Here is a 22485-nt window from a genome sequence, read left to right as displayed (position 1 = left end):
TTATACTCTAAGCAATGTTAATAAGATAAACAGAAAGTTGATATTTCTGCTCAAATAAAAGTACCAATGAAAAAAACGTTGCTGTAAAATGTTCTTTTAATTAAAAAGAAAAAAGTCGAGTACAAGAGAACACAAATACTAAGAAATACAGAATGCTGAAATATCTAGCCAAGAAAAAACTGTATTTAATGTTATGCTACTTAAAAACAATTTAGCATATTACAAATGCTGTTTGCACAGCCTAGAATGAATATTTAAATAATGCAATCTGGAATGCTAAACTAACAGAAAAACATCAGAGGAGAAAGGAAGGTTTTAAAAGTACACACATTTCTATCACAGATATAGTCTACTTGTCACTTGAGCTACAAATTTAACAAGTTTTGCATTTTTAAATTTTCCAGACAAAAACCTAACCGAACACTTACTTTCAAAAACTATGTAACTTTCCAAAGACATACCTCTTGTATGTAGTTATTTTTCTCCAAGATAGAAAGAGCAACAGCTGCACACTCCAGTGTAGAAAGGCACCTATTAGTTGGTTGCGCCCGAATTACATACTGACTAGAAATGCTAGTTTTTAATTGCACCTGAAACCAAAAACAGAATAGAATGCAATTTTCATTTTAGGTTTAAAACATAAGGTCTGTGTTTTAAATACTAATTACTCTAATTTCCTTCCAAAATCACTAGTTTATAAATATTAAATGTATCAATATATTCTTTATATAAATCTTTTCGTTATTGTTCTGTTAAAAAGAAGATAGTTACGTATCTAATAAAGAGGATACATTCAAAATATATCAAATTCCTACAAATCAAAAATAATAAGACTAATAACACCCTCCCAGTGGGCAAAAAAGTAAACAGACACATCACAAGAGAATATATACAAGTACAAATAGGTACATGTAAAGGGGCTCAACATGATTTAATATAAATTAAAATCACAATAAGATAATATTTCATACTCGTTACTGTTATTGTTGCTTTTAGTCATTAAATTGTGTCCAACTCTTTTGCGACCACATGGACTATAGCCCGCCAGGATCCTCTATCCATGGGATTTCCAAGGCAAGAATACTAGCGTGCATTGACATTTCCTCCTCCAGGGGATCTTCCCAACCCAGGGACTGAACCTGTGTCTCCTGCATTAGCAGGCAGATTCTATTCCACTGAACCACCAGAGAAGCCCCCTTTCACAGCCATTAGAACAGTTAAAATAAAAAAGACTAACACCACCAAATCGGGATGCAGCAAATGAAACTCTCATACATTGAATTAGGAACGAAAATGGTTTAATCACTTTGGAGAACTGACAACTGGAATTTTTTGTTTTACAGTTTATTCTTCCATTACTTTTTTAAATGTCTTTGAGGTCTCCTATTGTATCTTTTTTAAACAATTATTTTTTTAAATTTATTTTTGATTGTGTTGGGTCTGTTGTTACATACAGGTTTTCTCTAGCTGCAGAGAGTGGGGCCTATTCTCTAATTTCACTGCAAAGGCTTCTCATTGTGCTGGCTTCTCTTGTTGCAGAGCACATGCTCTAGGCGCACAGGCTTCAGCAGTTATGGCTCGTGGGCTCAGCAGTTGTGGCTCAAGGCACAGCGTGGTTGATCCACAGCATGTGGAATCTTCCCAGACAAGGAGCTGAACCCATGTCCTCTTCATTGGCAGGCAAATTCCCAGCCACTATACCACCAGGGAAGTCCCTTCCATTATTTTTTAAACTGGTTAAGTCTATGTCTGTGTGGATGTGAATGCATATAAACACACAGACATATACATACATATCCTCTTTTTAGATAAGAGTAGTAGCATACTACAAATACTTTTCTCCATCAAGATAATATTCTAGCTGAGACAGAGTCATACATGAAAAAAGCAATAGAAAAATGAATGTCAGAATTTTGGCTCTTTGATTTCTACTTTAATTACATGAAACTCAAGCATTATCCTATACTCATAAAGCTATATCCTAAGCCCATACTCATATTTAAGAAAACGTGATGAGAAATATGGTTCCTTCACTCTTCTTTTTGTAAAGAATTCTCTACAACTTGTTTCCTTTCCTTCCTCAAAAAGAGATAAAGGAGAGAGGGGGGAGGGAGAGAAGTGGGGAAATAAAGTGAGAAATAAAGTGGGTAGATATTCACTACAGAATGTATGTGATTTTGAAATACATATTTGACTAATTATGTTTTAGATATGATCATATTAAAATCACCTCACATTTTAACCAAAGGACAAGATAAAAAATAGATGCAGCGAGGGAAAGAAATAGAAGAAAATGGTTGAGAAACATCTATAATTATAACAGAAAGCCTATGATTAAATAGCTGTATAAAAATTCATAATGCTGATTAACTGTAATTACTAACAGCTTTGATTATTTCATCAGGTCAATGTACTAAAACAGAGTAAAGCCAACTACTGCTTTCAATACTCATTTCCAAGTTATCAGTGGAGGAGTTTATAACAGACATCTGATTAAAACAAAACCTATGGAAAACATGCAAAATTCACAGTGAATTTTGTTTATTGGAATTAATTTTATCTTTGAAAGAAAATGGGGGGCAGTTTTATTTCTTACTATGGCTCACATGGCTGTATGAAAACAGAGTTTGAAATCTGTCATTTGTTAAAAGATTTCAGAATATCCTTCATAAATCATCTCTCCGGGGATTATTCAGTAACTGGATATATTAAAAGAGTATACATAACTACTATCTGTTATATTAGTAGCATATATGTTACTAAAGCATTATAATATGATCTCACAGCTCTTCTTTTTATACTTATGTGCTACATCACCTTCAACACATGCTTAATTCAATAAGTAAATGAGCAAAACCAAAAAGAAAACCTTCTTGAGAAATCACAAGCATCATAATAATTTTTAGAAACTGCCTCATCAGCATGAATAAGAGGTCAAGAAAATCCATGGCAAAATTAGCTATTCCAAGAAAGAAAAAAATGAACATATAATAAAAGTATGTTATGTAGAAAGAGGAACTACTAAAGGGATCAAGACTACTATATCAAAGTTGACAATAATTAATTTCAGTCAAGTCATTTAGTTTTTCAGTTCCTGCTCACCTCATAAAAAATCAGATAGCTAGACATGATGGTATTAAAACCTATGTTTAGTGATGAATCCCAAGAGCATATAATATATATGCAATTATAATTCTATATTAATTATAGGTCATTATGATTAATGTGTATATTGTACATCATATATTATGTATAATTATTATATATAATCTTCAATTTTTGGAAGCCATGTTTATGCAAAGAATGTTTCACTAATTTTGATCTTGGAAGTTGGTTGTCCGAGGGTAGAAGCTGTCTAAGGACTCTTAATATGACTTCTTTAGGAACAGGAGTAAGACTAGCTAGTTTAGAATTCTACTGGTACAGGTTGTAAGACTATCACTTCCACTTTAGAAACAGCCAACTTATCCAAACCTTACTCCTAAGACGTAGCTTCAATCTTTTCCACTGATTCTCTGGATTAGCTATGATTCTAATTCCTTAAAACCTCATAAAATCCTTTTTTCTCTTCCATTAAGTGTATATTTAATATATAAGAATACCAGATAACAGCTCAACAGCTATGATCACTGTTCAGATACCTTTTTAAAGGGTCTGTTCAAACATTTCTTTGCCAACAAAGGTCTGTCTAGTCAAGGCTCTGGTTTTTCCAGTAGTCATGTATGGATGTGAGATTTGGACTATAAAGAAAGCTGAGAACAGAAGAATTGATGCTTTTGAACTATGGTGTTGGAGAAGACTCTTGAGAGTCCCTTGGACTGCAAGGAGATCCAACCAGTCCATCCTAGGGGAGATCAGTCCTGGGTGTTCACTGAAAGGACTGATGTTGAAGCTGAAACTTCAATACTTTGGCCACCTAATGAGAAGAGCTAATTCATTGGAAAAGACTCTGATGCTGGAAAAGATTGAGGGCAGGAGGAGAAGGGAACAACAGTGGATGAGATGGTTGGATGGCATCACCGATTCAATGGACATGAGTTTGGGTGAACTCCAGGAGTTGGTGATGGACAGGGAGGACTGGCATGCTGTGGGTCACGGGGTCGCAAAGAGTCAGACACAACTGAGCGACTGAACTGAACTGAACTGAACAGCTTTCTTAAAACCATAGCCTTGACTAGATGGACCTTTGTTGGCAAAGTAATGTCTCTGCTTTTTAATATGCTGTCTAGGTTGGTCATAGCTTTTATTCCAAGGAGCAAGTGTCTTTTGATTTTCATGGCTGCAGTCACCACCTGAAGTGATTTTGGAGCCCAGAAAAATAGTCAGCCACTGTTTCCACTGTTTCACATCTATTTGCCATGAAGTGATGGGACAAGATGCCATGATCTTCGTTTTCTGAATGTTGAGTTTTAAACCAACTTTTTCACTCTCCTCTTTGACTTTCATCAAGAGGCTCTTAAGTTCTTCACTTTCTGCCATAAGGGTGTGTCATCTGCATATCTGAGATTATTGATATTTCTCCTGGCAATCTTGGTTCCAGCTTGTATTTCATCCAGCCCAGTGTTTCTTTTTCTTTTCTTTTTAATTTTTGTTTTTACTTTATTTTACAATACCGTATTGGTTTTGCCATACATTGACATGAATCCACCACGGGTGTACATGAGCTCCCAAACATGAACCCCCTCCCACCTCCCTCCCCATAACATCTCTCTGGGTCATCCCCATGCACCAGCCCCAAGCGTGCTGTATCCTGCATTGGACATAGACTGGAGATTCGATTCTTACATGATAGTATATATGTTTCAATGCCATTCTCCCAAATCATCCCACCCTCTCCCTCTCCCTCTGAGTCCAAAAGTCCATTCTATACATCTGTGTCTCTTTTGCTGTCTCGCATACAGGGTCATCATTGCCATCTTTCTAAATTCCATATATATGTGTTAATATACTGTATTGGTGTTTTTCTTTCTGGCTTACTTCACTCTGTATAATAGGCTCCAGTTTCATCCATCTCATCAGAACTGATTCAAATGTATTCTTTTTAATGGCTGAGTAATACTCCATTGTGTATATGTACCACAGCTTTCTTATCCATTCATCTGCTGATGGACATCTAGGTTGTTTCCATGTCCTGGCTATTATGAACAGTGCTGCGATGAACATTGGGGTACACGTGTCTCTTTAAATTCTGGTTTCCTTGGTGTGTATGCCCAGCAGTGGGATTGCTGGGTCATAAGGCAGTTCTATTTGCAATTTTTTAAGGAATCTCCACACTGTTCTCCATAGTGGCTGTACTAGTTTGCATTCCCACCAACAGTGTAAGAGGGTTCGCTTTTCTCCACACCCTCTCCAGCATTTATTGCTTGCAGATTTTTGGATCTCAGCCATTCTGATTGGTGTGAAGTGGTACCTCATTGTGGTTTTGATTTGCGTTTCTCTAATAATGAGTGATGTTGAGCATCTTTTCATGTGTTTGTTAGCCATCTGTATGTCTTCTTTGGAGAAATGTCTATTTAGTTCTTTGGCCCATTTTTTGAGTGGGTCGTTTATTTTTCTGGAATTGAGCTGCAGAAGTTGCTTGTATATTTTTGAGATTAGTTGTTTGTCAGTTGCTTCATTTGCTATTATTTTCTCCCATTCCGAAGGCTGTCTTTTCACCTTGCTTATAGTTTCCTTTGTTGTGCAGAAGCTTTTAATTTTAATTAGATCCCATTTGTTTATTTTTGCTTTTATTTCCAGAATTCTGGGAGGTGGATCATAGAGGATCCTGCTGTGATTTATGTCGGAGAGTGTTTTGCCTATGTTCTCCTCTAGGAGTTTTATAGTTCCTGGTCTTACATTTAGATCTTTAATCCATTTTGAGTTTATTTTTGTGTGCGGTGTTGGAAAGTGATCTAGTTTCATTCTTTTACAAGTGGTTGACCAGTTTTTCCAGCACCACTTATAAAAGAGATTGTCTTTACTCCATTGTATAGCCCAGTGTTTCTCATGATGTACTCTGCATATAAGTTAAAGAAGCAGGGTGACAATATACAGCCTTAACGTACTCCTTTTCCTATTTGGCACCAGTCTGTTTTCCATGTTCAGTTCTAACTGTTGTTTCCTGACCTGCATACAAGTTTCTCAAGAGGCAAGTCAGGTGGTCTAGTATTCCCATCTCTTTCAGAATTTTCCACAGTTTGTTGTGATCCACACAGTCAAAGGCTTTGGCATAGTTAATAAAGCAGGAATAGATGTTTTTCTGGAACTCTCTTGCTGTTTCGATGATCCAACCAATGTTGGCAACTTGATCTCTGGTTCCTCTGCCTTTTCTAAATTCAGCTTGAACATCTGGAAGTTCATGGTTCACGTATCGCTGAAGCCTCACTTGGAGAATTTTGAGCATTACTTTGCTAGCATGTGAGATGAGTGCAATTGTGCAGTAGTTTGAGCATTCTTTAGCATTGCCTTTCTTTGGGATTGGAATGAAAACTGATCTTTTCCAATCCTGTGGCCACCGCTGAGTTTTCCAAATTTGCTGACATACTGAGGGCAGCACTTTCACAGCGGCACTCTAAAGCTGCACTTCTAAAGGATTCTAGAAAAATCAATCTATTTTGTAGGCTTTCTGAAACAACCGTAATCTAGAACAAGCTGAAATAAACTTTTAGTGACATTCTGAATTCCTTACCAGTGGAAGATACACATAAAAACCCTCCTTTCTGAAGAAACCTTTCTTCTATGATCTTTCATAAACAGGATTCATTATCTGAGCTTAGGATCTGCCCTTTGAAGGCAAGGTGCTATATGTTTTCTTCTGGTCCCAATTCTTCAACCCACTTCATTTATTTCCTCAGTTTAGTTCAACACTATGTTCTCATAGTGATAAGGGTCCAGCTTTGACATCAGAGAGTTGCCAATATGAACACAGACTTAGCCACTTACATGCACAGTGTCATGCACTTGGACAATAACTGCTTTTCTAGAAAATGTACATGTATTGTCTCATTCAATTCTCACAAAGACCTTATGAAGTAAGTACTGGTATTACCTCAATTTTACAGATGAGGAAAATAAAGTACACTGAGGTGAAGTAACTTACCCAAGGTTCCAAAATCAATCATGGTAAAAGAGATAAATGAATTTATAAAGTCTTATTCAAGACCCTGAGCTCTTTATAACTAGGTTAATAATTAAATGGATGAATTCTTCAGCAAATCCCAACAAACAAAACAAAGCTATTCTGATGGAAAACAAGACTGAGGCACTCCTGAGGAATTTTATGATTCGGATTCATGCTAATATATGGCAAAACCAATACAGTTTTGTAAAGTAAAAAAAAATAAATAAAGAGCAAAAAAATAATAATAATAAAAGATAAAAATAAATAAAAAAACAACAGTACAGGGGAGGAGTCTTCTCAACAGTGAAAGTTTCTCAATAAATATCACTATCTGTGGTCTTGCTCCAACCTCATCACACTATGAAGTCTGTACACTTTTTCTAAAACTCAAGATTTCAAGCATACTAAAAGGATATATATATTAAAAAGACATATATAAAAGACAGAATATTAAAAAGCAGAGACATTATTTTGCCAACAAAGGGCCATCTAGTCAAAGCTATGGTTTTTCCAGTATCACGTATGGATGTGAGAGCTGGACCGTGAAGAAAGCTGAGCACCAAAGAATTGATGCTTTTGAACTGTGGTGTTGGAGAAGACTCTTGAGAGTCCCTTGGACTGCAAGGAGATCCAACCAGTTCACCCTAAAGGAGATCAGTCCTGAATACTCACTGGAAGGATGGATGCTGAAGCGGAAACTTCAATACTTTGGCAACCTGATGCAAAGAACTGAACCATTTGAAAATACCCTGATGCTGGGAAAGATCGAGGGCAGGAGGAGAAGGGGACGACAGAGGATGAGATGGTTGGATGACATCACCGACTCAATGGACATGAGTTTGAATAAACTCCGGGAGTTAGTGATGGACAGGGAGGCCTGGCATGCTGCAGTCCATGTTGTAGCAAAAAGTAGCACACGACGGAGCGACTGAACTGAACTGAAAGATTCCAAGGTTAATGTTGAAATTCAGAAAACTTGATAAAAATAAAATTAAAGGGAGCATTAGTTATAGATTAAATGATAATATTAGTGCTACTTCTAAAACACATTATTGTTTAATTTTTTTCTGAGTTGACCAGAGAAAATTCACCTCTTAAGTTTCCATGGTAAAGCACAATTCCAAAATTACTAAAAAACCTGTGGAACACATCAGGTTTAAAATTTAGTGCTTTCTTATACATTGAAGTGATAATAAAGTTACACCACGCTTCTTCAACATACAAAAACTTTGATGTTAAAATGCAAACATACAATTCAGAAGTCTAAAAATTAAGCAGTTAAAAATTTCAAACTTAAGCAAATCCAAATAATGATACAAATTTAAAATTTTATTCAGTGACATATTTAGTCATATATATATCATTTATATATTTCATTTATATTAAATATTTGTTTATATTATATTTATATATAAATGTATATTATATATTTAGTCATTTAGACATATCTTGACTAGTGCTTTTTCCTAATAATACAAATATTTAATCTACCATTGTTTTTCACATAACTCCAAGTAATGTATATCTGAAGTCTCTGAGAACTATGGGTATGGAAACATCTAGAGAAAGAAAATAAAAACACATAGATTCATGAGATCACAGAATAGGAAGTTATCATTATAAGTCAAATAGTCTATCTCCTTATTCTAAGATATAATTATTCTTTTAAAACATTAGATTGACAGAATTAATATAAACTTTAAAATAATACTGAAATATAATTTATCTTAAATAAATAATTTATTCTGAGTTTCAAAGCCTCTTCTTTAAAAAAAAAAAAAAGAATTAATAGAGGCACAAAAAAACTTTTCCACAACCTTGAATTAAAATTGATGGTTACAGTCTAGGATATGAAAGCAACCTAGATGTCCATTGACAGATGAATGGATAAGGAAGCTGTTATATACAATGGAACATTGCTCAGCCATAAAAAGGAACAAAGGTCAATCAGCTGAACTGAGGTAGATGAACCTAGAGCCTGTCATACAGAGTGAAATTAAGTCAGAAAGAGGAAAAACAAATTTTGTATATTAACGCATATATATTGAATCTAGAAAAACAGCACTGATGAACTTATTTGCAGGCAAGAATAGAGATGCAGACATAGGAGAAAGCAGCACTGACATGTATACACTGCCATGTGTCCAACAGACAGCTAGTGGGAAGCTGCTGCGGAGCCCAGCGAGCCCAGCCTGGTGCTCTGCTCTGTAACGACCCAGAGGAGAGGGATGGGCAGCTAGAGGAAGAGTCAAGAGGGAGGGGATATACACATAGTTATGACTGGTTCATGCTGTTGTACAGCAGAAACCAACACAACACTGTGAAGAATTAGCCATCAATTAAAAATAAACTTTTAAAAACTATAAAAAGAAATGATTGGTTACAATAACTCTTTAGAAGACTACAGTAAATTAACAAAATTTTATACCATTAAACAGGCCAGAGAGAAGAATGTCACTACAGATTACAAGCTTTATCATTACTTTCTGCTGCCCAAATATCTATTTTTTCCAGCAATACTTAATGGATACAAGTCTCTGTTGAGCAATGCTATAGAAACTAACTTTTGGAACATCTAAAAAGGAAATTGTCCAACCTAACCATATCTACAGGTATGTATTTATTCATACTGTGCTTACATCAATTTTAATCATTTATTAGGAAACAGAACAGAAACTGATTTAGGATATTAGAAATTGATTTCCTAGTCTCATCTAAGTAATAACCAATTTTATAATGTCTTGCGAGTGAAACATTTTTTTGCCAAAGATAAATTTCATTTAACAAAGCTGTCATGGCTTCATAAACAGCTACTGGAAAATGAATCATAAATTAGCCTAGGTGTGAAATAAAGCACATATTATGCAATTACCTCATAAGTTCAACCTGTCACATAAAACTTTTATTTTAAAATTTACTGAGTTAAAACTGTACACTTTTTCATTTTATTAAAAACACTTTTCTATAACCTTGAATTAAAATAATGTGCATGAATGGAGAGGTAGAAAAACACCACACTAAAAGCTTAAGACAGGAAATTAGACTTATATAATTTAACTCTGCATAATAGTATGACCTCAAACAAGATTTAAACTCTGAGAGTCTAAAACTTAAACAATCTTAAAGAATAATTGTGTTTTATGGCACTAATACATGTGAAGTGTTCAGCAATGCCTGCCATATAGTATGTACTTGATTACAGACAAAGATGTTATGAAGGTGGTACTGACGCTACTGATGTTAACAAGGGTAGTGCTAGTGATGATTCACAATTCTTTCTTCACAATTTATTGAGTAAGTGTGAAGCAACTCAGCTTTTCTGCAATAAAGCCAGATGAGTAGTTTGATCAACAGTGTAGGATAAGATAAAACTTATTAGCAGAATGTCAACTTTTACAAGATGGAAGAAGAAAAGGTATTGAAGAGGCAGAGAAAAAGCAGTCTTAGAACCAAAAGAAAGAACCAGAAGAGAGCTTCACTGAATACCAGAAAAGAACAAGTTACTGACAAAGAATTAATTATCAAAAGATAACCCAATCAAAAAGTGGGTAGAAGCACTGAATAGATGGTTTTCTAAACAAGACGTACAGATGTCTAACAGGTACTCGAAAAGATGTTCAACACTGCTAATTATTAGAGAAATGCAAATAAAAACCACGATGAGATTTCACCTCTCACTTGTCAGGATGGCTATCATTAAAAAGTCTACAAATAACAAATGTTGGCCAGGATGGGAAGAAAAGGAAACACTTGTGCACTGTCAGTGAGAATGTAAATTGGTGCAGTCACTGTGCAAAACAGTATGGAAAATCCTCAATAAATTAAAAAACAGAACTATCATACGATCCAGCAATTCCACTCCTGAGTATATATATATCCAAAGAAAATAAAAACACTAATTTGAAAAGATACATGCACTGCACCTCAAAATTCACAGCAGCATTATTTACAATAGCAAAGATATGTAAACACCCTAAGTAACCAGTATCCAACAACATATGAATGGATAAAGAAGATGCTATAGCCAGATAGTTGGATACATATACACACACACACACATATACACACACACACACACACACACACACACACACACACAATATAATATTGCTGCTGCTGCTAAGTCACTTCAGTCGTGTCCGACTCTGTGCGACCCCATAGACGGCAGCCCAACAGGCTCAGCCGTCCCTGGGATTCTCCAGGCAAGAACACTGGAGTGGGTTGCCATTTCCTCCTCCAATGCATGAAAGTGAAAAGTGAAAGTGAAGTCGCTCAGTCGTATCCGACTCTCAGCGACCCCATGGACTGCAGCCTATCAGGCTCCTCCATCCATGGGATTTTCCAGGCAAGAGTACTGGAGTGGGGTGCCATTGCCCTCAGCCATAAAAAGGAATTCTGCTACTTACAACAATGTGGACCTATGAAGTATTATTCTTTAAAAAAATTTTTTAAACTATTTAGTTTAATTAGAGGCTAATTACTTTACAATATCGTGGTTTCTACCATACAGTCACATGAATCAGCCATGGGTGTACACGTGTCCCCCTGACCCTGAACCCCCCTCCCACCTCCTCCCCATCCCACCCCTCTGGATTGTCACAGTGCACTGGTTTTGAGTGCCCTGTTTCATGCATAGAACTTAGACTGGTCATCTATTTCATATGGCAATATACACGTTTCAGTGCTATTCTCTTAAATCATCCCACCCTCGCCTTCTCCCAGAGTCCAAAAGTCTGTTCTTTATAGTTGTGTCTCTTTTGCTGTCTTGCATATAGAATTGTCATTACCATCTTTCTAAATGCCATATATATGCATTAATATCCTATATTGGTATTTTTCTTTCGACTTACTTCACTATGTGTAACAGGCTCCAGTTTCATCCACCTCATTAAAACTTATTCAAGCACATTCTTTTGAACAGCTGAATAATATTCCATTGTATATACGTACCACAGCTTTCTTATCCATTCATCTGCCAATGGACATCTAGGTTGCTTCCATATCCTAGCTATTGTAAACAGTGCTTCAGTGAATGTTGGAGTACACGTGCCTCTTTCAATTCTGGTTTCCTCGGTGCATATGCCCAGAGGTGGGATTGCTGGGTCATTATGGCAGTTCTGTTTCCAGTTTTTTAAGGAATCTCCACACTGTTCTCCATAGTGGCTGTACTAGTTTACATTCCCACCAACAGTGTAAGAGGGTTCCCTTTTCTCTGCATCCTCTGCAGCATTTATTGTTTGTAGACTTTTGGATCGCAGCCATTCTGACCAGCATGAGATGGTATGTCATTGTGGTTTTGACCTGCATTTCTCTGATAATGAGTGATGTTGAGCATCTTTTCATGTGTTTGTTAGTCATCTGTATGTTTTCTTTGGAGAAATGTCTGTTTAGTTCTTTGACCCACTTTTTGATTGGGTTGTTTGTTTTTCTGGTATTGAGCTGCAGAAGTTGCTTGTATATTTTTGAGATTAACTCTTTGTCAGTTGCTTTGTTTGCTATTATTTTCTCATTCTGAAGGCTGTCTTTTCACCTTGCTTATAGTTTCTTTTGTTGTGCAGAAGCTTTTAATTTTAATTAGGTCCCATTTGTTTATTTTTGCTTTTATTTCCAGAATTCTGGGAGGTGGGTCATAGAGGACCTTGCTGTGATTTACGTCAGAGAGTGTTTTGCCTATATTTTCCTCTAGGAGTTTTATAGTTTCTGGTCTTACATTTAGATCTTCAATCCATTTTGAGTTTATTTTTGTGTATGGTGTTAGAAAGTGTTCTAGTTTCATTCTTCTGCAAGTGGTTGACCAGTTTTTCCAGCACCACTTGTTTAAGAGATTGTCTTTTCTCCATTGTATATTCTTGCCAGCTTTGTCAAAGATGAGGTGTCCATAGGTGCATGGATTTATCTCTGGGCTTTCTATTTTGTCCCATTGATCTATATTTCTGTCTTTGTTGCCACCTCTTCTTAATATCTTCTGCTACTGTTAGGTCCATACCATCTGTCGTTTATTGTACCCATCTTTGCATGAAATGTTTCCTTGGTATCTCTAGTTTTCTTGAAGAGATCTCTACTCTCCCATTTTATTGTTTTCCTCTATTTCTTTGCATTGATCACTGAGGAAGGCTTCCCTCATAGCTCCCAGAATGGCTACCCCTCCAGTATTCTGCCATGGTGAATTCCATAGACAGAGGAGCCTGGGAAGCTACAGTCCATGGAGTTACAAAAAGTCAAACAGAACTGAGGGACTTTCACTTCCACTTTCTTCTGGTAGAAGTATTTAAAATTTTTGCCAATCCATTCTTTAACTGAGATGTTTGTTCTCTTATTACTGAATGCTAAAAGTTCATTACATATTATGAATACAGCTCTTTTTTCCAACCTATTCTTTGCAAATATTATCTCTCAGTCTGTGGTTTTTCTTTTCATTCTCTTAATAATGACTTTTGAAAAGCAGAAGCTTTTACTCTGAGGAAAGTACAAGACAATTCTGTTTTTTTTATAGACAGTGCTTTGGGTGAAATCTTGAGCACACCGAAGATAATAAAGAAAATTCCTCCCAGGGCTATGGCCCTTTTCTCACAGTTACCTCCCTGCATTAACAGGCCTCAAGAACAGAAACTAGCACAGCAAAGCTTTTGCCAGAAAATTAAGGAAAAAATTGAATAGGAAAAACAAATGACAAAGGAAGCATAATTTAACATCATTAATAAATTACATACATCCATTCCTAAGAAGTGAGCCAGTTAAAATAAATACAGAAGCTATTTACCTATAGATACAAGTAAGTGCTAAAATAACTTGTTAAATGAAAAAAGCAAAGATTAGAGCAGCAGGTTTCTACCACATATTGAGGAAAGGGGGGATTTAGTTGTATATAAATAAAGTAATCTGGAAAAATGCATAAGAACTTGATATATTGGTTACCTCTGGGAATGATAAGAGGGCATATGGGGTATAGAGGCCAGAGCAAGACTTTTAACTCTAAACTCTTTCATATCTTTTAAACTTTCAGCCATGTGAATATATTACTTTTATAAAAAATTAAATTCCTAAACATGAATTATAATTATAGTCTTTTCAACAATTATTTAATTACTGTGATACAAGAAAGTGATTAAATCATTGCTAAGACTTTATCCCTTAAAAAATACAATTTTTCCAGAAAGAATTAAGAAACTATTGAAACTCAAGATCCTCTAGCTTCAGAAATATATTCTATATTCTATTACTATCTGGTAATATGAAGCAAAGTTATTAACTAAGAAAAAAGTAAATGACTTGGGCAAGCCCTAGTTATCCAACATTATACATAATATCAGTAAATAATACTTAGTAGGTACACACTATAAGCCAGGAGCTATGCTAAATGCTTTGTGTGTGTTATCTCACTTAAATGTCACAAAAATCTATTATGTAAATGACATTATTATTTCTATTTTCCAAATGAAGACTCTAAGAGCAGAGATAACCTGTCATGTCAAATGGTAAGTAGTTGTGGAGCCAAGTATAAAGTCAGGCAGTCTGATGTCAAAAGTTTGAGCTGAGATATGCCATGAGGCCTGTGCCACACATTCCATTAAACAAGGTACTATACGTTTCTAAGAAGACAGCCTTGTATCTACTCTTTAGTAATTCATATTTTATAAACTCTAAAGTTGTTAGATTTTGAATTAATTCTTTTAAATTTCTATGTGTCTTTGAAAACTGGTGGACCTCACTTTTTAGGTAGAAGGTAATCCTTAGGATATAAATTACAGCAAGTCATCAAAATGCAAAATCCCAATTTCACAAGTTTTGAGCCTTAATTACATGAATTACCTTCCTTAATTCATATGCCAAATGAAGACACAGGAAGAAAGTGTTTTTAAAAACATATATAGTATATTATTATTATTCACAATTTGTATGGAAAGACAAAAAACCTCAAATGGCCAAAGCAATCTTGAGGAAGAAGAATGGAACTGGAGGAATCAACTTGCCTGACTTCAGACTATACTACAAAGCTACAGTCATCAAGACAGTATGGTACTGACACAAAGACAGAAATATGGATCAATGGGACAAAATAGAAAGCCCAGAGATAAATCTACGCACCTATAGACACCTCATCTTTGACAAAGCTGGCAAGAATATACAATGGAGAAAAGACAATCTCTTAAACAAGTGGTGCTGGAAAAACTGGTCAACCACTTGCAGAAGAATGAAACTAGAACACTTTCTAACACCATACACAAAAATAAACTCAAAATGGATTGAAGATCTAAATGTAAGACCAGAAACTATAAAACTCCTAGAGGAAAATATAGGCAAAACACTCTCTGACATAAATCACAGCACGGTCCTCTATGAATATTCTTAGAGGTCCTCCACCTCCCAGAATAAAGGAAATAAAAGCAAAAATAAACAAATGGGACCTAATTAAAACTAAAAGCTTCCGCACAACAAAAGAAACTATAAGCAAGGTGAAAAGACAGCCTTCAGAATGAGAAAATAATAGCAAACGAAGCAACTGACAAACAACTAATCTCAAAAATATACAAGCAACTTCTGCAGCTCAATTCCAGAAAAATAAACGATCCAATCAAAAAATGGGCCAAAGAACCAAACAGACATTTCTCCAAAGAAAACATACAGATGGCTAACAAACACATGAAAAGATGCTCAACATCACTCATTATCAGAGAAATGCAAATCAATACCACAATGAGGTACCATTTCATGCCAGTCAGAATGGCTACGATCCAAAAGTCTACAAGCAATAAATGCTGGAGAGGGTGTGGAGAAACGGGAACCCTCTTACACTGTTGGTAGGAATGTAAACTAGTACAGCCACTATGGAGAACAGTGTGGAGATTCCTTAAAAAACTGGAAATAGAACTGCCTTATGACCCAGCAATCCCACTGCTAGGCATACACACCAAGGAAACCAGAATTTAAAGAGACACATGTACCCCAATGTTCATCACAGCACTGTTTATAATAGCCAGGACCCATGTTGCTTCCATAGCAACCTAGATGTCCATCAGCAGATGAATGGATAAGAAAGCTGTGGTACATATACACAATGGAGTATTACTCAGTCATTAAAAAGAATACATTTGAATCAGTTCTAATGAGGTGGATGAAACTGGAGCTGATTATACAGAGTGAAGTAAGCCAGAGAGAAAACACCAATACAGTATACTAATGCATATATATGGAATTTAGAAAGATGGTAACAATAACCTTGTATGCGAGACAGCAAAGGAGACACAGATGTATAGAACAGTCTTTTGGACTCTGTGGGAGAGGGAGAGGGTGGGATGATTTGGGAGAATGGCATTGAAACATGTATAATATCATATAAGAAACGAATCATCAGTCTAGGTTTGATGCAGGATATAGGATGCTTGGGGCTGGTGCACTGGGATGACCCAGAGAGATGGTATGGGGAGGGAGGTGGGGGGGGGGGTCAGGATTGGGAACACGTGTACACCCGTGGCTGATTCATGTTGATGTATGGCAAAACCATTATAATATTGTAAAAAAAAATGTTATTTAGAAAATAACCCTGTATGTGAGACAGCAAAAGAGACAAAGATATATAGAACAGTCTTTTGGACTCTGTGCCAGAGGGCAAGGGTGGGATGATTTGGGAGAATGGCACTGAAACATGATAATTATCATATTTGAAATGAATCGCCAGTACAAGTTCAATGCATGATACAGGGTGCTCAGGGCTGGTGCACTGGGATGACCCAGAGGGATGGAATGGGGAGGGAGGTGGGAGGGGGGTTCAGGATGGGGAACACATGTACATCCATGGTGGATTCATGTCAATGTATGGCAAAACCAACACAACATTGTAAAGTAAAAATAAATAAATAAATAAAATAAAATTGCTAAGAGAATAGATCTTAAGAATTCTAATCACAAGAAAAAAATTCTGTACCTGTGTAGAGGAATGGACATTAACTAGACTTACTGTGGACAGCACTTTGCAATATATACAAATATTGAATCATTATGCTATACACCTGAAACTAATATAACATGTCAATTACACCTCAATAAAAAACATTTTAAGGATAACAATGAATTTTAATTAAGCAACAGATTAGATGTAACCTAAGCCAGTCCTTAACAGCTCTATATAGACACAAGACAAAGTTTTTACAAAAATGTCTTAGCCAGTGAGTGCTCCCAACAGTGCTCTGATTATCAAGTGAAAAATCAAGCTTTAGTGAAAATTTTAAAGGCAATAAAGCAAGAATATGCAAACACTCCCTGAAAATAAGTTTATGAAGAAAGCCAGACGCCTCTACAAACATTTCCATATTCACCTTAGATTTATTCCTAGCAAATGTCAAGAGTCTCCTGTGTAAAATTCTTCTGAGGGAAGAGATAGTCATTCATTGCCAAATGGCCTGGATATATTAGAAATTCAGATTAAAAGGAGGCCAAGTTAATGTTTGCATTGGACTTCCCAGGTGTCTCAGTGGTAAAGAATCTGCCTGCAAACACAGTAGAGAAAGGAGACACAGGACCTTTCTCTGGGTCGGGAAGAGCCCCTGGAGGAGGAAGAAACAGCGACCTACTACAGCATTCCTGCCTGTAAAATCCCAAGGCAGAGGAACCTGGCATGCTACAGTCCATGGGGTCACAAAAGAATCAGACATGACTGAGCATAGCAAGTTAGTGTCTGATTTACAATTCTTTCATTCCACAATTAGATAAGTATGAAGTCCACCTGTGTATTTGGGAAAAGACCAATACTTTGGATGTTATTTCTGATTTCTGTTTTCTTTTTGTCATTTTTTTCTTTCTTGTATTTAAAGCAAAAAAGCATACTACTTACAGAAACTAAGCAGATCAACTAAACTGAGAATAATAGCTAAGACAAACTGATGCAAAAGGCAGGTATATGGGTGTATGTATACTGAGGTGGTAGTAAAAGAAATGACAAATAAATTACACTTACAAATAAAACATAATTAACTTAAATTATTATTTAGGGATTATTTTAAACTACATCTCATACTGGCAAGAGATGATGTACGTTTTCCTTTTTCATTTTTACTTTTCACTTGGTGAACTAGACTGTAAGAAAGAATTATTAAACTATTTATATAGAGCAGTAACTTTGAATGAACCAAGAAATGTATAAATAAGCATAGTTTTACAAGTAAACAACTGGTATATAGTAGACTGTAGTTATCTTAAGGGCTTTTGTTCTGCCCATTCATGATTCTAAATCATCCTGCTGATAGCAACACCCCAAGTTCCCTAAGGAATTTATTCCTAGTTCCTGCGGTACTTCTGTCAACAATGGTACCACCATCCACAACAACTCCAATGAAAGAAAAACCGAGGATTCTACTCTGGGAAAGATAATTTATCTTTCTATTATAATAAATGAAACCAGGGGAGACCACTTCCCACACACATCTTCCAGGGGCAGGGAGGAAGCTCATTCATAACAAGAGAAAAATCAAAACACAAAGGGAAGCAAATTCTCAAAAGATACTTCAGAACCAGATTCAGGCAAGTTAGAACCCATCCCCATCTATTCAGAGTTTCCCAGTAACATGACTTATATACTTTCTTTTGTTTAGCTTGAGTTGGATTTCTGTCATCCATGAGAAAGACATGTTACATACAATTTACTCATATGATATATTAAAACAAGGCCCCTAGGAAAGTCCACTATATAATAAAATAAATTTTCTTTAAGAAAAACTGAGGAACAAAGTTAATAATTAAGTAAAAATCATCACATATACAGGAAATGTTTTCAAGAAATGGGAGAAATACTAAAAACAAGCGAATTTTTTATTGTTACAGAAGACAGTTCAGACCTTACTATATAATCACTGTAATTACCAATATCATTTTATAACTAGATATATGTCTAAGGATATGTGTATAGTAACATTTAAAAATCAATCCACTTTTCGAAAAAATAAAAATCCACTTTTAATTCATGTCACCTATTTCTGTTTGTATGTATTTATGTTTATATACATATATCACTTCATGGCAAACAGATGGGGAAACACTGGCTGACTTTATTTATCTGGGCTCCAAAATCACTGCAGATGGTGGTTGCAGCCATGAAATTAAAAGATACATACTCCTTGGAAGGAAAGTTATGACCAACCTAGATAGCATATTAAAAAGCAGAGACATCACTTTGTCAACAAAGGTCTGTCTAGTCAAGGCTATGGTTTTTCCAGTAGTCATGTATGGATGTGAGAGTTAAGACTATAAAGAAAGCTGAGCACCGAAGAATTGATGTTTTTGAACGGTGGTGTTGGAGAAGACTCTTGAGAGTCCTTTGGACTGTAAGGACATCCAACTAGTCCATCCTAAATCAGTCCTGGGTGTTCATTGGAAGGACTGATGTTGAAGCTGAAACTCCAATACTTTGGCCACTTGATGCAAACAGCTGACTCATTTGAAAAGACCTTGATGCTGGGAAAGATTGAGGGCAGGAGGAGAAGGGGACGACAGAGGATGAGATGGCTCGATGGCATCACTGACTCAGTGGACATGGGTTTGGGTGGACTCCGGGAGTTGATGATGGACAAGGAGGCCTGGCATGCTGCAGTTCATGGGGTCGCAAAGAGTCGGACACAACTGAGCGACTGAACTGAACTGAACATATACAAAGTATATACTTATATACTGTATATATACCATATGTAATTTACGTACAAAATATATTTATTGTTTTAAAAAGAGTAAATATACAGATTTCATTGGGTTTTTTTGCAACAACTTCTAGAAACGTATCTTTTCTAAGTCATACTCATATATTGGGGCTGAATACTATGATACTCTAAAAAGCAATGCATATTATTGTTTTTACAATGATTCATATTTCCAAAATACATTAAGATGAAACTTATCAAGATATATAAAAAGTTTTTATAAATTATGCCATGTTTTAATTACTATTTTTTATTTCAAGCAAAAATATTTAGGAAAAAATCATCTTTCTGGTCTAGAGCTAGCAAAATTTCAATTCCAAAAAGTAAAACTTGAATATCTATTCCTTACTCTCAAAAGGTTTAGAAAAACATAATTATACAGAGACAGAGTGATATATGGCATAAAGTTAACAGCTGAGGGTATTTGAGGGAACTTTGTACTATTTGTGAAATTTTTCTGTAAGTTTGAAGTTATGTCAGCATCAAAGTTCACAACTTTGTATCTTGTCTATCAGATGATTATTAGAGTAAGTGATGATGTCATTAAAAGTACATTCTATTTTGTAAATTTTGTTTTTATATTGAAGACCCATTTTTGAGACTTCTGCCCTTACCTTATTAATTTCTAAGAACTCCAAGTTTATGAAGCCTTTTGCTGATTCATACTCTTCTCAAGAGCCATTTGCCTTTTCACTTATTATGGTGATATTTTCCCCCATGTTAAACCTATCTGATGTTTCTTTTAGGCATTTTCTCCTATGTTCTGGTTGTGAGATACCCATTTAAAGGTTTAATATATAATCTACCTACATTTGCTTCTAGTTTAGAAAAACAAGAAGAGAAAAAGATGATAGAAAAGTATGGCATAGTAGGACTAGTGAAATTAATTTACCTATTTCCTTCTCTGCTACTAAATTTAAAAGACAAAAAAAGTTTTGGTGAATTTTCATTTTTAAAATAGCTTTTAATTTTTTTAATGTGACTATGTACTTCATTTCTAAATGAAAGCTTAGAGTTGCAGACATGACATAACCGTGCACAAAAGAAAAAAAAAATCAAATATTTGCACAAATGTTTTACAAATGTAACACTTTCATCAAACTTTTTTCTTTATACTAAGAAATATCTAAATGTAATGCAAACACACACTTCCCTGGTGGCTGAACAGTAAAGAATTTGCCTGCAATGCCAGAGACTTAGGTTTGATCCCTGAGTTGGGAAGATCCCCTGGAAAAGGGAATGTAAACATAAAATTTTACCTGAAATGTGCCACATTCTAACAGTATCTATGCCTTCAATGAGCTGGTTCTTGTGAACACATGGACTACTTCAGAAGTTAAATAAACCAACAGAAGCCATTATATATATATAAATATTCCAGATGAAAGTTTTCCACTTCAGAAGTGGTACAGTACTTTAAGACCATAGGCTGTGGCTCTAAACTAGGTAGATTCAAATCACAGTTCTGTTATGAAGTAGTTATATGATCTAAAGTGAAGTTAACTAATATAATTAACAATACTTACATCATGGAATCTGGGGAAAGATTAAACAGATTAATATATGTAAAGTACTTGGAAATAGTACTGGCCCATTCAAAGCATTCAACATATAAGCTGAGTTTCATCTAAAAACCATGCCCACATTTTAGTTTAAAGGAATGAAAACTATAAAGAATTTGAGATCGAAAATCTCAGAATTAGGTTTTCACAGCTATTTTTCACTAAGTGCATGGCTTGTATAAACCCAAAAAGAGTGTAGAAAAGTATGTAAAAACTAGTGAAAGTATAGGAATAATTTCATTAAAAATATACAAATAGAAGTTTTTCATATACCTATTTCAATATAAAATATCCTAAGTGTGCCAAAAATAAAAGCTTAAAGACAAAACTGCAAATAAACTTTAAAAAGATGTAAACACTTTCATTGGTAAACAGAGAACATGAATTTTTTATACTCATAGAACATGCATAAAAATTTTCCATGTACTTGCCCTCATAAATATCATAAAATTATTCAAAATATTGTTGGCAATGGTATCATGATCCAACAAAATAAGAAATAAAATACTAACAAAAAATGTTAGAGCACTTGAGAATTAAGAACTCCTTGTAGTTCATGAATAGAAAGAAATCAAAACAAATAAATTATACCAATGTTACAGATAACAAAAAACACATCAATCCAAAGCCACAGAAAACAATGACAATTACACTAAGAAGAATATTACAGTCTTCCTTTATTATTAAAGAAGAAACTAACTAATCTTGGTAAAGAAACATAGCACTAGTAAACACAAATCTTACAAAATCAAAAAGAAAAAAATCTGAAAACATGAAATAAAGGGATCAAGGGAAAAGCTCAAATTAATGAAGAAAGAATAAAGTTTAATAGTCATTAAAACAATCTAAAGGTTAATACTTCTGAAAGCTCAATAAATAGGGAAACCCTTTTTGAGTCTGTTCATGGGAAAAAGTGAGTATGTGAGAGAGAAAGAGATTAGAAAAAAGTAAACATTCAAAAGAAATTTAAGTAAGTCCTTAAGGATATACAGGTACAGACGACCAATTTGTTAACCCAAGAGAAAGGAATAGTTCCCTTAAAAAGATAAGCCATAAAAACCAAATCAAATAGAAGTAGAAAGCTTAAATAATTTTGATAAAAGAGTTTGAAAGAAGTATTTTCAAGTTATTTTAAAGT

The 22485-nt window shown here is 35.1% G+C and overlaps 1 protein-coding gene across 1 annotated transcript in view; it reads right to left on the bottom strand.

Moving 5' to 3' along the window:
• DTWD2 (DTW domain containing 2) overlaps positions 1-22485 on the bottom strand; it is a 73128-nt gene that overhangs the window by 6610 nt on the left and 44033 nt on the right. Inside the window, exon 5 of the mRNA XM_052644154.1 lies at positions 462-590. Coding sequence (XP_052500114.1) covers positions 462-590 — 129 coding nt within the window. The remainder of the gene's footprint in view (positions 1-461; positions 591-22485) is intronic.

This window comes from Budorcas taxicolor, chromosome 7, assembly GCF_023091745.1.
Source record: "Budorcas taxicolor isolate Tak-1 chromosome 7, Takin1.1, whole genome shotgun sequence".
Classification (NCBI taxonomy): domain Eukaryota; kingdom Metazoa; phylum Chordata; class Mammalia; order Artiodactyla; family Bovidae; genus Budorcas; species Budorcas taxicolor.
The sequence above is the reverse complement of the archived record's forward strand: the minus strand, read 5'-3'. Positions and strand labels throughout refer to the sequence as shown.